This window comes from Periophthalmus magnuspinnatus, chromosome 3 (genome assembly GCF_009829125.3).
Source record: "Periophthalmus magnuspinnatus isolate fPerMag1 chromosome 3, fPerMag1.2.pri, whole genome shotgun sequence".
Lineage (NCBI taxonomy): Eukaryota > Metazoa > Chordata > Actinopteri > Gobiiformes > Gobiidae > Periophthalmus > Periophthalmus magnuspinnatus.
The window spans coordinates 19,667,180-19,681,416 of NC_047128.1; the positions used below are offsets into that span (position 1 = coordinate 19,667,180).

The 14,237-nt window shown below is 39.4% G+C and overlaps 1 protein-coding gene across 2 annotated transcripts in view; it reads left to right on the plus strand.

Moving 5' to 3' along the window:
- kcnq1.1 (potassium voltage-gated channel, KQT-like subfamily, member 1.1) overlaps positions 1 to 14,237 on the plus strand; it is a 120,811-nt gene that overhangs the window by 34,598 nt on the left and 71,976 nt on the right. For both annotated transcript variants that reach the window (XM_033991856.2, XM_055228966.1), the window contains exon 3: positions 9,564 to 9,654. In XM_033991856.2, the coding sequence (XP_033847747.1) occupies positions 9,564 to 9,654 (91 nt within the window). The remainder of the gene's footprint in view (positions 1 to 9,563; positions 9,655 to 14,237) is intronic.

Sequence of the window (14,237 nt, forward strand, 5' to 3'; positions counted from 1 at the left end):
TGCTATTTAAAGGTGCTCTATGTAACTTCTGGTAGAGGGATTGCCAATTGTTTGTCTCAGATGTTATTACTTTGCCTGGAATGTTTGTATGACATTAAACCTATCAATAAAACTCCTAGATTAGTTTAACGCTATACTGTGGAACATTCCAGCTAATGGCATAACTACTCCAGAGACAAGCAGGCAGGTATCGATGTGCCAGATTTAGATCAGATAATAACTGAATTGCATATAACACACTTTTCAGGCTTTTATTCAAATATTTAGATCCTAATGCTGAAGTATAGTTTCTCTTTTTCATAACTATACTGGGACAAGACAAATTTTGCTCAAATACATTGGAAAAAAATCAGATACAGGCATAGAGTGTATGTATGAATGGACATAGATAATAGGAAGTAAGCATGGGCGCGCTTCAGGCTCCATCGACTCCAATTCACTTTACATTGGAAAACTGTGGCCACTCTCTCTGTAACTGCTGCTGTCAGGTTCATCATTTTGGTCTTTATGGTTCATATTGACCTGCTCTACATGACCTTGGGGATTTTATTTCAGTATTTTGTCTGTCTTTTGTCTTCTCTCTCGCTAGTGTTGACACCAGGTTTGATTGATAGCTTGCTAAGCTCCCAGTCCCTGCTAATCCAGCGATGCGGAAAGGGGCGTTACCTTCAACAGCCCCCTCCTGATTGACTCTTTGGTCGGAATTCCAAAGATGGAACTTCCAAATTTGTCCCTATAACTTCTCGCTTCGATGAGCTTTATTTGACTGGAGCTGAACGCTATGGATGACGTCACACTCACTCAGTCCACTTCTTTAGTACAGGTCCTTTATTTTAGGAGCACACTTGCATTTTTTGTTGTTTCCCATGTTCGTAATAGTTGACATAAACCTGTAGGCAAAAGCTCAGCAGCAGTAGGTAAGGCTGCTGGTGCGCTTATGATTTAAGTAAAAAAAAAAAACCACACACACACACACACACACGCAGTAGCTGTGTAGGTCCAAGTAGGTGATTGGACAAAATGTTTGTGCTGAAAGGGTCAAAATGGTGAACATGAAACATGAATGGACTCAGAGGAGCTGAATTAGGAGCAAATATTTGTCCCACACTAAGACTACATGCACTCCAGGAAAACCAAATCTCTGGCCTAGTCTAATTTGAACAAGATTTCTAAAATGCATGTAAACGCAGCACTTCGATTACGGAGGTTGTGCTTGGAAACTCCCAAATCTCCTACAAACACACCTGCTGTTCTCTGATCCTACTTAGAACATAGACGGAGATGATCACTGTGGGAGAGGCATTCAACTGCATGAGAAGCATAAGAAACAGCCAGGCAAATATTAGCCATGTCTTTCTGTGGAATGTCAGAGTTCAGATGGGTTTGACTGACACGTGGATTAGCCAATGAGGGACATGCATGGTCCGTGCATATGGAAACAAATATAGCTACTTATGAGCAAGCAAGAAACCACAGTGGACTGAAAAAAACATCTTGGATTTCTGCAGAATCAATGAGTGAATCACTAAACTTATAAATGATGGGTGACCAGTGAGCTTCTTCATGTCACACGCTTCACTGAAATGAACAAATCTGATTGCACCGTACTGTCTGAGGGAATGGAGACCAGACTGATATCATTCTCTATAAAAAAAAATAAAAAAATACAAGGAGAGGCTTCCAGTTTGGATACATTCTGCTCATTTTTTGGCTGCCACTGCTCCACTGTGCATTTTTTCCCCCGCTTGTGGCACTGCAATTGTGGTCTATGTGGCAATCATACTACTACTATAATCATCCCACCACGATACTAATGTGGCATTGTGTCTGTGCGTACGTTTGAGTGTCATTGACTTACCTGTTGCGCGTCTCCAAGCAACAGCCTAGCCTAGCTGTCACCACCTTAACGCACAAGTCCCTCTGTCAACTATGTGGATTAGCTCTGTGAGGCTGGTACTCCTTTTGTTCATCCCTTTGTTTATCCACCATCCATCGACAGCTCTGTTCCAGTACTTGGCCTCAGAGTTTAAGCTCCATATACATCCACACCTTGAGCCACCCTGCTCCTCAGCTCTGGAACCCTCTCCCTCCTGACAAACAACTGTTTAGACTGACCTATTCACTCCTCCATACCATGTCCTGCATTAACTGTATGTTTTTTGTCAGGATTTGTTTTTGCTTTTTTATGCGTCCTGTGCTGTTTTCCCCACTCCCTTCTGAGTTTGAGTCTGGAGCTGGGACTGAGACTCTGGCACCACCTTCGCAAACCTGCTTCGGATCAAGCAATCAAGTCTTCCCCTGTTAGTAGAAAAGGACTGAAGATCCAACACTCAGGGCCAGATCATCTTGTCACCTTCCAGCATTTTCTTGTCATCTTCTGGTTTTTCTTCATGTCATCCACCGTGATCCCGCTGTCTGGAGCCACTCTGAACCTCCGTCTCCAACCTAGCTTTCCACGACTGGTACAAACACCCCAGCCTCTGACCCTGTGACCCATGACCTGCTACAAGACTACTTCATATGACACCACTCCCAACTGTCTGCTCTGTCGACCTTCATTTACACTCCTGTATCTGCAAATAAACTCTGAACGGTTTCCCAAATCTGTATCTTTGGTCCCTCTGTCAGTCTTTATGACTTTTTGTTTTGTTTTTAACTTGAATATTAATGCTTTTGTATTTGTTGTTATTTTTATCATTATTAATCATTCTGGACTTGCAAGGCATTCATTTTAGATCAGCAATGACACAAATCCCACTGCTGCAGGCAAGGTTTTGGCCCCCTAAATAAAAACTACTGCAGCTTTGGCAAAGTTAAAATACTTGTATGCTATACTGAAGGCAAATGACTTGTAAACAATGCATTTCCTAACAACTCTAAAATAAAATAAAAATGTCAGTAAATGAACACAAGTTTATCTATATTTACAAAAAGTGCAAAAGTCTCATTTTAGTGCAAATGCTAACTCACATAAAGCCCCAGAAGTCTCTTATTACCATTGTCTCGGAAAATTTGACAAAAATCAGATACAGCGTGTAGCCTACTCAAAGCAATCTATGCCCTATTAGATAGACCACACATTGTGCTTTTCTCTTTCAGCACAATCACAAAAACTAGGTCTAATTTCAAATAATTGTCTCCATTTCGGACTAAGTTACATCAGATGCATTTACGTAAAATGATGTGCGAATTATCAAACAGGTCATATTATCATTCATTTATAAATCCTGTCTTCTTAAGGTACATATTTCTCTGTTCCAAATCTCTGTTCCTTTTGCGAGATGGAGTGGGCGTGTGAATAATTACAGCTCTGCAGATGTTTATCACCAATGTGGAGTCGTGAGGCTCTGTAAGAAAGTGCCATGTTTGGAAAGTCGAAAGCACCAGTCCTTATCCCCCCGCTCTGGTTGCCTGGTACCTCTGCGACCTTCAGGGGACCAACTGAAATGCTAAGAGTGTTTGTTGACTTTGTTGATTATTTGAGCAGTTTATCGTGGGCTTTGTATTCAAACGCGGTGCGCAGTTCAGAGGGGTGTCCTTCAAATCCCGACAGTTTCTGCACCGGCCTGAAATATCAATGGGAAAAAGGTGGTGGAAAATTGTTGGTGCGACTCAAGTTGGGATTCAGATCACACACGAGTGGCACCAAACAGTTTGTTCTTGAAAGGATGTTTACTAAGAAACTTAAAGCAGATGTAATGTGCAAAGTCAACCTATCAGAGCATGTTATAGTTGTTTTCCCTTCTCCTTTACACACTCGAAGTTATATTTAGAGTCATGCACGTTTGAGTAATCACCTTTATTCAGCACGCCAATGCTCCAATCAACCCCCCTTATCACCTCCACTGATACACACCCACTGCTCTGTACTTACTTCACACTACGAATTTGGTACCGGGCCACACAAAAACAGTAAATTATTTATCAGCGACCGCATCTTCTCCGACGTAACTTTCGCCTGTCCCTCATGACATGATAATAAGCTTGTCCATAGATATATAATGAAAATCCTGATAGGAAATTGCCACAGAAATCTGTTTGATACAATGGCAGATATATTATATCTGTGCTAGATGTGCTCTTGTCCTCCAGGATGATGTATCACGTATAACGCATCAGACACATTGCCCAACACTAGACGCACAAGCGAGTGAAAATGAGCCAAAAACAAAAGTCTTTGGAGAGCTTCTTTGCAAAGGGGAAAAGGCCAACTCAGCAGCCAGAAGAGGAGCCTACGACCTCCAAGAAAAAGGAAGCTAATTTTAACAGACAATACCAGGAGTCCTACTTAAAACGTGGATTTTTCGCTACAGGTGACTCTCACTTGCTGAGTCCACTCTGCATAATATGGGGGAAAAACGAAAAAGACAATGAAACCTTCAAAATTGCTTTGGCACATGGAGACTAAGCACCTGGGATTAAAAGATAAGCCTTTAGAGTTTTTTGAAAGAAACAAACATGAACAAGAAGGAAAGAAGAAAGAAGTGCAGGGCTCCCACTGATTCAGAGATATAGTGAGTTGTATTTTTTATGCGCTTAACTTATTTTTGCCATATATATTTGCCACGTGTAGATGGCCGGACCGTGAATCTAAATCTACATTATTCCGGTCCTTGGTGCAAAAATGTTTGGGAACATTTTTGGGGCAAATGAAAAAAAATAAAACATCCCTCTTGAAGTTGCGTGCATGTTTTAGTATTCTGTATTCCCCTGTATTCAAGATGTCATTGCTCCAACACTGATTTTACTACTGCTGGTACATGACCGCTGCTCTGTAATTACTTTGTTTTCTACTTTTTTTTTTTTTTTTATTGGTGTCACGGAGCCATTTTGGGGCAAATAAAAAAAAAAAAAAAAAAAAAAAGATTGATATGCAGCTGTGCTGTCCATAGGAGGGGTCAACCGTATGGTCCTGCAGAGCACTGACCTATTGTAAAATCTCAAACTTCCTAAATTTTCCAACCCCGAAATCAAGCAACTGGTTTCTTTTATTAAGTCATTTTAGATCAATATTGCAACTTAACACACTCTGGGAATTTTTACATTAAAGCCTAACCACAACCACTATTACTAGGTCTGTCACAATAACATATTTTGAAGTTTGATACATTGCTGAAGTAAATATAGACGAGAAATGATAATATTGAAACTCGTTTATGCTACCGACACAATAACCCAAGAGCCGATTTAAACCTTAACCTAAAAGCTAATCTACCGGTAAATCTACAATATTATTCATAAAAACATGAGCTTCAATAAATAAACAGCAGAATGAAACTCTTTAGTACTGAGTTTGCATCTGTAATGAGTCATGGAAGTTATTAATTCAACCTTTTACAGCTTAAATCTTATCATCTAGCCAAAAAAAGGATTTCCCAGTGGTGCGAAGAAAATATGCACATGATAAATATTGACCCTAAAAATATTGTTCCAACTTTCATATATGGAATGATGAGTCGGCATAGTAATTATTGTGGCCTAACTATTACCACAATATTTATTTTTATTTTTTTATATCGGAGCCGGGGCAAGAATGGAACTACTATTTGACTTGTTTCTCTACTTTGGCTAATTCTGCACCGGGATATCTGTTGTGACCAAATACAGCTACTTAAAGGGGACTTATTATACTTTTAAGACTTTTTAGAGGTTTTAATCATATTATAGTTTTCCCTTCTCATCACTGGTACGCACCCACTGCTTGTACTTACTTCCTTTTCCTTTTTCTTTTTTTGGTTTTAATTGGCACAATTTTGGCACAAATGGAAATATATTTAAAAAAATAATAATAATAAAAAATTAACCACTTGCTTGTGTTATCTGCAGCTGTCCATAGGAGTAACCAGCGGCATGTGGTACTTTCTTGTGCTGACAGTTACACAGGAATGTGTACGCAGGAATCGACTCCTAATGCCTCACTGGGCTGTACAATATTTCCTGTTTTGTTTAAAAAGTCACTTGTGAAAATACAACATAATCCACTGGTGTCTAAGATTATAACTATATAGCAAACTCAAGCACAATGTGTCTTTTTAAAAATGTTTTCTCATCAAAAACGAAACAAGAATACTTTGTTACTAGTGCATGTTGAGTAATCCTGCAGGCTAGGGACATCACCTCCTCAAGAGCAGGAAACTCTCTGTTCTACCATTTTAAACTTGGTTGGGTGGGTCCCTCATGATGCTCTGAAAACCTAATCACAGCAATCAGAAAGAGTGTGGAACAATTCAGCCTGAGATGCGACATTTGTTTCTCTTTGAAATCCAATCATTTGGACCTGCATATTGGTGGTTTTCAGATACTAGAATGTACTCCCAGATGCGGGGCAAGAGACAGTTTTATTGATTACTTTGTATTCTGTTGAGAAATACTCTAAATCCAATTCATAAATGTTGAACCTGATCATTTATATTTATGACAAAACCCTACAACTATTTTGATTAGTTTTAGGGTTGTCAAAAGTATCAAAAATCTGAGACCAATCAATACTACAACTAGTATTAAAACTAGACACAGAAAATTACATTCTATTGTCTGAAGAAAGGCTGTTTTTTTTTATTATTATTATTATCATTGTTGTAGATTATCTATATTGAGTATCGAGTTTATTCTGTAATACTGAAATCGAGTTTGAATGTTTAGTATCGTGACAGCACTAATTACAACAAAACCCTATTCAATTCAGCAGCCCCCATCTGTATTAAATATTATTGGTTATGTCTTGTCTGAATATATATATTGGTTATTATTGGGCTGGCAGTGGGTGGTGGTTTGAGCCCTTCTTAAACGAATGAATACTGTTGTTGTGTCCCAAGGCAAAACACTTCACCCACCTTGCCAAGCACAAATGTGGTGTGCAGGTGATTGTTGGTCAAACGATCCTATCACATTTTTGCATCATTGCTTCTGTCGGTGTACCCCAGGGCAGCTATGGCAAGAAAAGTAACTTTCCTCCAATGAGTTTTTAAATTTTAGGAAGTGCTGATGTCATATTCCAGATGGGGCAAAGGTCAGACTTGGCCATTAAATGTCTAAAAGGCAAATTCACAAATGTGGAATCTGATCATTTCTGTTAGTGACCCAACCAAATAATTCATTGTGTTAGAACAGAAATTAGCATTTTCAACAGTTTTAGCTGCCCCTCATATGTATTAAATAATTTAGGCCAAAAAAAATGTTGTGATGACATCTGAAACCAAGTAATACTAAAGTTCCTGGAGTACTTTTGGAATATTCGTGTTGTCTTAAAGTTACAATAGTTAACTTTTAATTTAATTTTAGTCAGACAACTTATTAGTGAGATACATTTACAAAACATGTCAAGATAAATGCATCTCACTAAGTTGTCTGACTAAAAGAAAATAAGAAGTTAGCTATAGTGCAGAGTATATTGACAGGCTCTAGAAATCCACTGGATGATGATGATTATTATGATTATTATTATTATTATTATTATTATTATTATTATTAAATTGTACCATAAATAGATTGATACAGCCTATTGTCACCTCCAATTTAACACCTTAAAGTGGAACTAAACACTAACCCCCTTTTTTTTCGTTGCTAAACTGTGTAAATGGTGTTTTAGGAATATTTAGTGTTCCTAGTCAGTTTTTGTCAACTTTTGTGCAAACTAGGTACATTCAGAACAACATTTCACAACAACAACAATTCAGAACATTGTGCTTTCAGAACAAAACATAAAGTTTGAAACGTGCATACCTGTTTGACTGTATAAATAAATGGATGTAGCTAACCTGCTGCTGCTTTCTGGTTCCAATTGACTTGTATTGAAAGACCATCATCCCTCTCTCTGTAACTGCTGTTGTCAGGCTCATCATTCTGAACTTAAAATGTTCATATTAATGCACTCTACGTGATCCTGATGTTTTTTTATTTTGCTTTTTTGTCCATAAATCATGATGTGAACATTAATAACAGACTAATAAGGCACCTTCTTTTCCCAAGGTCACTCCTGCTAGCGGCTTTTTTAAGCGCTATTAATCAAACCAGCCAAAGTAGTTTTTCAGGTGGGAGGGGGCATTAAGTCCTCGCTCCTGATTGGCTTCGTGGTTACTATGATACATGCGCTCAGATTTCTAAATATGGGCCCTATATGGACTTAATTTGGCTGGAGCCAAACACTATGAGTGAGATCACACTCCCTTAATTCCACTTCTTTATACTGCCTATGTGATACCCCCAGATCCCACCCCTCCACTTGCACTCTCCTCGAACACTATGGGTGAGATCACACTCCCTTAATTCCGCTTCTTTATACTGCCTATGTGATACCCCCAGATCCCACCCCTCCACTCACACTCTCCTCTTTAGTCCTCCAAGCACTACCTGGTTTTTGCAGCTCTATTTCAAATGCAGTTGCGGGTGAAGTTTAGGTGTTTAGCCCCACTTTAAATTGTCACGAATGTTATGAAAACTTTACCTCTCGAACCCAGATATGTATATGTACACACTCTTACTGTGGTGGTAGTTGCTGAATGAATGTGGTGTGTGGAGCAGGTCCTGAGGCAGAACCCACTGTCCCCCTGCGTTACGGCCCACAGGCACAGCTCACATATGCCTAGCTCACGTCCACCTGCCTGAGGGGACAGCAGCAGCACCAGGAGGAATACTACTAATACACACCCTGTGGAGGAGATGTGCTGACAGGGACTTAAAGGCTCTGCACCTGACATTTACCATCTTAAAACTGTGAAGAGCAGAAGTCATTTTAAGATGGGCCTGTACCATGTATTTGGGCAAAATTTGATGTACCTTAGTATAGATATTGTAAGCATAGACTGTACAAAGACGTGGACTAAGGGAGTGTGATATCACCCATAGTGTTTGGCTCCAGCTAAATGAAGCCAATCGAGGCCAGCAGTTATAATTTGGAGCTGAGTTCCATATTAGGAATTCCAACCACGAGTATCATAACAACCAAAGAGCCAATCCGGAACAAGATTTTTGAAGGCAACGCCCCTTCCCGCCTGCAGGGAGTAACTGCTTGCTAACGCTAACAGGAACAAACTTGGGGAAAGAAGATTTGCCTCTTATTAATGTTCATATGTTGATTTATGAAAAAAAAAAAAAAAAATACCCAAATGAAAACCCCAGGATCATATAGAGTGGGTTAATACGAACATTTCAAGACTAAAATCCAAGTCTGACAGCAGCAGTTACAGAGAGAGTGGCAATGTTTTTTCAATAGAAAGTGAATTGGAGCCGATGGAGCTGGAAGTGTGCCAATGCTCACTTCCTGTTTGGAACGCAGAGACTAGCGAGCAGGTCTAGCGAGCAAAATAAGTCATCTGCTTGTTGTCTGAATGTAATTATAACACGTTTTATTGTCAGGAAGGGTGTTTTAGCATGCTAGTTGTTGCTTTACTATCATGACAATACTCAAATCTGTTCTCTGAGAGTTGTGAAAAGCACTTATAAACTTATCACAGTGAATAATTAGGGTGCTCAGATTGCATAAGGTAAGTGAGGAGTAACTTTGGATATGTAATATATGACGTGTTGTTTGTACCTTTACTTTACTCATGGTTGTTTTCTTGCAGGTTCCTGATCGTTCTGGCCTGTCTGGTCCTCAGTGTACTCTCCACCATCCCGGAGTATGAGCTGCTGGCCTACGAGACACTCTTCTGGGTGGTAAGTCTCACTCTGCAACTCATCAGGGGAAGTAAAATGTAATGATAATAGCAACACTCTTCTATAGCATTTTACTCAGCACTCAAAAGCAATTTGACTTTTACTGTCTTAAAAACTTGAAAAATAAGTTCATTTTTAAATGGTTTGCAGTGGTCCGTTATTTCTCATTTCCCTTATGCCTTCTGCTTGTGTGTCTCACAACTTTCAGACAAGAGCAGAGTTTAACGTCATAGTAAAGCTAACAAGAACTAGCATGTTAATTGTGCACTTCTTGCTTTTTGGAAAATAAAACTGTATAATTGGATGCAGACAATGAACCTATTTTGACCCCAATAGCTGCTTATACAGTACTGTACTGGGACAAGACAAATTCTCAAATACATGGGGGAAAAAAATCTGATACAGGCCTTTTTTAGTATGTTACTCATTCACCTCTCAGTCCCATGAACAGTTCCACTCTACAAGTATATTTTCAGTCTAAATATTTAAAGTTAAATTAAAGTTTATATTTCATACATAGATCACCTTTATATCAAGACGATTTGCCTATCCTCTCACTATGTTTCGGGCTACTCTCCGCTCACCAGTGCTGGAGATCATATGTCCAAGAGCATCGATCGCAGCTCTGAAGACTGCACTACAGCACTTACAGAATGAACTCGAGAGTTCACTTAAAGCTCCAAGGTTGGGGTGTTTGAGAAAATAGGAGTAAAAGCGTAATGGGGTGTTTTTAGATATATAAAAGCATTAGGTGAGGCAGTATAAAACCGCTTTGCGTCATACTGTGGCCAAACCTTATCAGTGTCTGATCTCATCTGCTCAGGGGCTAAGCAGGGCTGGGCCCGATTAGTGCTTGAATGGGACACCACTGGGAGTACCAGGTGCCACAGTGACTGTAGTGTATACTGTTGTTGTGTCCATAGCCCCACCACCACCACCAAATACTCATACACACATTCATATGAAGCAAAGTGGATGGAGTATCTTGCATGATTCCACCAGGGCAGCTGTGGCACCACAGTGTGGTGTGAATGAATAATGCAATGTAAAGTGCTTTCACCTGCTCCTCCTGACGTGGCTACAGCAGAAAGCCCTCTCCTGCATTTCACTTAGCAAGTGGACATGAGCCTTCCATTTGGTAATGACATGAATTTAGTTTAGCAACAATATATGATCAGTAACACTTCAGACGGATCGACAGGCAGAGATACAAAACTCACATTAATCCCCAATGCAGTGCTAAAATTGCTGAATGTTAACCAGAGTTACTAGCTACCAATTAAATACCAGTGCTCACCAGTTAAAGTCAGTATAAAATGCATGACATGCAGTTAAAGGTGCTGTACCAGATTATTATCGTATTGAAAGTTCTAATTGTAATTCTTCACTTTGTGAAGAATTACTTTGTGCGTTTCTAGCATCCCGATTTTTCACTGCGATTAGTTTATAAGCTCTTTTCACAACTTTCAGAGGCCAGAGCAGAGTTTTGCTACTGCTACCAGCAGATTACAAAAACACTTTATGATAGCAGAGAGTTCTCACTTTGATCATAAAGCTGCATTTACAATATACCTGCACTGGGGCACAAATGTACTGGTACAGTCTATTTAAATGCAACATATTCTTCAGTTGTGACACTCAAATTACAAGCTGTAGTAAGAGAAAGGCAACGATTTCTAGACATACATATAAACATAATAAGTGTCAAATGAGGTTGTCAAAAGTATCAAAAATCAGATACTAATCACCAAAAATAACACAACTAGGTTCATTACTAGACTAGACAAAATAGACTCATTTGAGCAACAAAAAAGTCACATTTACAGGACAGAATTGAACCTTTTTCTGAATAGCTTTAGAATGACCTTGAGTTGTATCAGAACAAGTATAAGACCACATAGACTAGTATACACTCTGGAACTTGCCTGGACGACTGAGGGATTACACAGATATAAGACAGTAATATATAATATAAAAGAAAGTACTACGATTTATGTTGAAAATCAATTTATATTGTCTAAATAAAGAGTGTTTTTATTATCATTGTGGTATCGGTATTGAGTATCGAGTCTATTCTTTAGTATCAAAATCGAGTTTGAAATTTTAGCATCGTGACAACACTAGTGTCAAATGGCATCAACAGCTACCAGTGCATCCAGCCCACAGTGTCACCCCTGGCTCAGTAGAATGTCTCTCCCTCTCAGGCCCACACAACAGTATCCTCCAGAACAGGATCAGTGCTGAGAGCCCGAGGGTTCTTAAGGCGGACTGGAGACTGACACATGCACACATACACTCACTAACTCACCTGACTGTGGAGAATGGGATGAGCTGCCTCACTAACAACAGCAGGGGGACCTTAAATTCAGCAAGTTTATGGCAGATCCCAGACGCAGTGATCCAAGAATCCTCCAGCGTGAAAGGAGTGTGTTCTGCTGGTAAACACTGCTCTCAGAAGGGAATAAAGCATTTTTATGGAGGTGTCGTGTTGTCATTGGTTAGTGTCGAGTGCAAATCAGCTACAGACGCTCATCTTTTTTCAACTGCCTGTGCATAAAGTATATTTATGTCGACTGAAGTTTGTGTGGCTGAAATCGTAATGTTGCTCCGTCTAAGCCAGATAAACCAGGGCCTAGGATTTAGTTAATGTTATACAGCCAGATCAGTGTAATCCCTCAGTGATCAGGAGTGTTCTGTAATAAAAAAAATTCAGAAGTAGTCGTCTGCATTGAGTGGAATATGTTTTGCTGTCTGTCTTTCACCACTTACACAATGGTGGCGGGTCCAGACTAAACCGATTGAGTGTGTTTGAGTTTCAAAGGGGGTCAAAGTCTACACTGTTCTATAAAGTATCATTATTTATCAAACCATTATAAATGAGATTGCAATGTTCCCTTTTCCACCCCTGTAGCCCCGGGCCTGTTACCGTAGTAAAGGTCTTACCTCATTCAGCAAAATTCATTCTCACTGCATTTGTCATGAATCCCAAAACTCAAGAGAATCCATCTTATACTATCCTTCAGCAAGATGAATGCTCGCAATATTTGTGAGTTCACAAACTCACAGGAATCCACCTGGCCCGGTTCCTGCTGTTGTGATTGCCTGGTTAACCTGGGGTTCGGTCCAATCACAGAGCAGAGTGGTTTGGGCAGAAGCCAAAAGTGAAGCTTCCAAACACATCAAAACAAACATGGTGATGTACTTTAGCCTCTTTTAGATTTTTTTTTTTTTCTCAAAAAAATGTGCAGAGGGAAGTGCTTGATGCATTCGTCGATAGGAAGGATGTCTGAACTCAATTCAGACTGCTACACATATCAATGTGGAGTGAGCCAGGATACTTGGACATTGGATGACCAGACCGATAACAGAAGAGCAAATGTGGTTTGAGCACAAGTCAAAGTGCCCACATGAACCAAAACAAATATGACAACTCCAACGGATGTAAATGAGCAAGTTTTAACAGACATAGTGAAAGATTTATTTATTTGTTTTACATGCAGAGGGTGCAAGTGTTTTGTGCATTTGTGGGCAGAGAAAGATGTCTGGCTTTTTGTTTAACTGGATTTGCTGATTGTGTGAAGCATGACAACAACAGAACAATCAGCCAGAAGTATTCTGAACATTCTGTCTTCAGCAAGAGCCATTACCGATTGATCATGAGTTAGCAAAGGTTATCATTTCATTGCATTGACAAGTCCTTACAGATGAGAGGTGAAAGGTCTTTTCACTTTAAGGTTACAACTATTGAAACCTTTGTAACTAAGCTAAGAGCAGACATATTGTGCTTGTGTCTGCTATATAGTTATAATCTATGACCCCTGTGGCTTAGTGTGTTATAATTTTAAATCACATTATTCCTCTAAAATGACTTAATAAAAGAAACAAATCTGCTGACTTCTACGTTCGAAAACTGCAGTGCCCAAGGGAGGTGATGTCGCCGTAAACTCCATCACAACAAAGAGCCTATGGATAGCTGCAGATCACATTAGCAAGCAGCAGATTTTTTTTCATTAGTACCAAAATGACTACGCGACGCTGCCGTATCCTACACATATCATTGATTTAGACAATAAAATGGGAGAACAAAGTAAATGGAGAGCAGTGGGCGTATGCGGTGGCGGTGAAAACAGGGGCTGAGCGGCAATATGCTGTCTTGAAAATAAATGTTTAAAGACAGCTCAAACATGCATGAATCACTCCAGAAAGAGAGGGGAAATAAAACGTGGAAACAACTATAGGATGGTTAAAGGCTCTGAAAAGTTGATTTTGCATAGAGTACTGCATTTGTGCTACAATGTCGATCAGTGGCACTAAAAATACTTCACCATATATATTTCAACTTTAAATAGTGTTTATATTACTATTGCATCCAAAACATATGACAAAAGACCCTGGAACACTGAGAAGTAAAGCAATTTAAACTCCTAGCGATGACTGCACTAAATCAACTCGGGCACTGAAATGATTAGAGTCTGATTAAGGTGCATGCACTTTAAAAACATCTAAAACCACTTGACATAGAGCAGTGTAAGTGCTGGATGCTCTCCTGTTATTGATGTAGGAATAACATTTGAATATTGAAT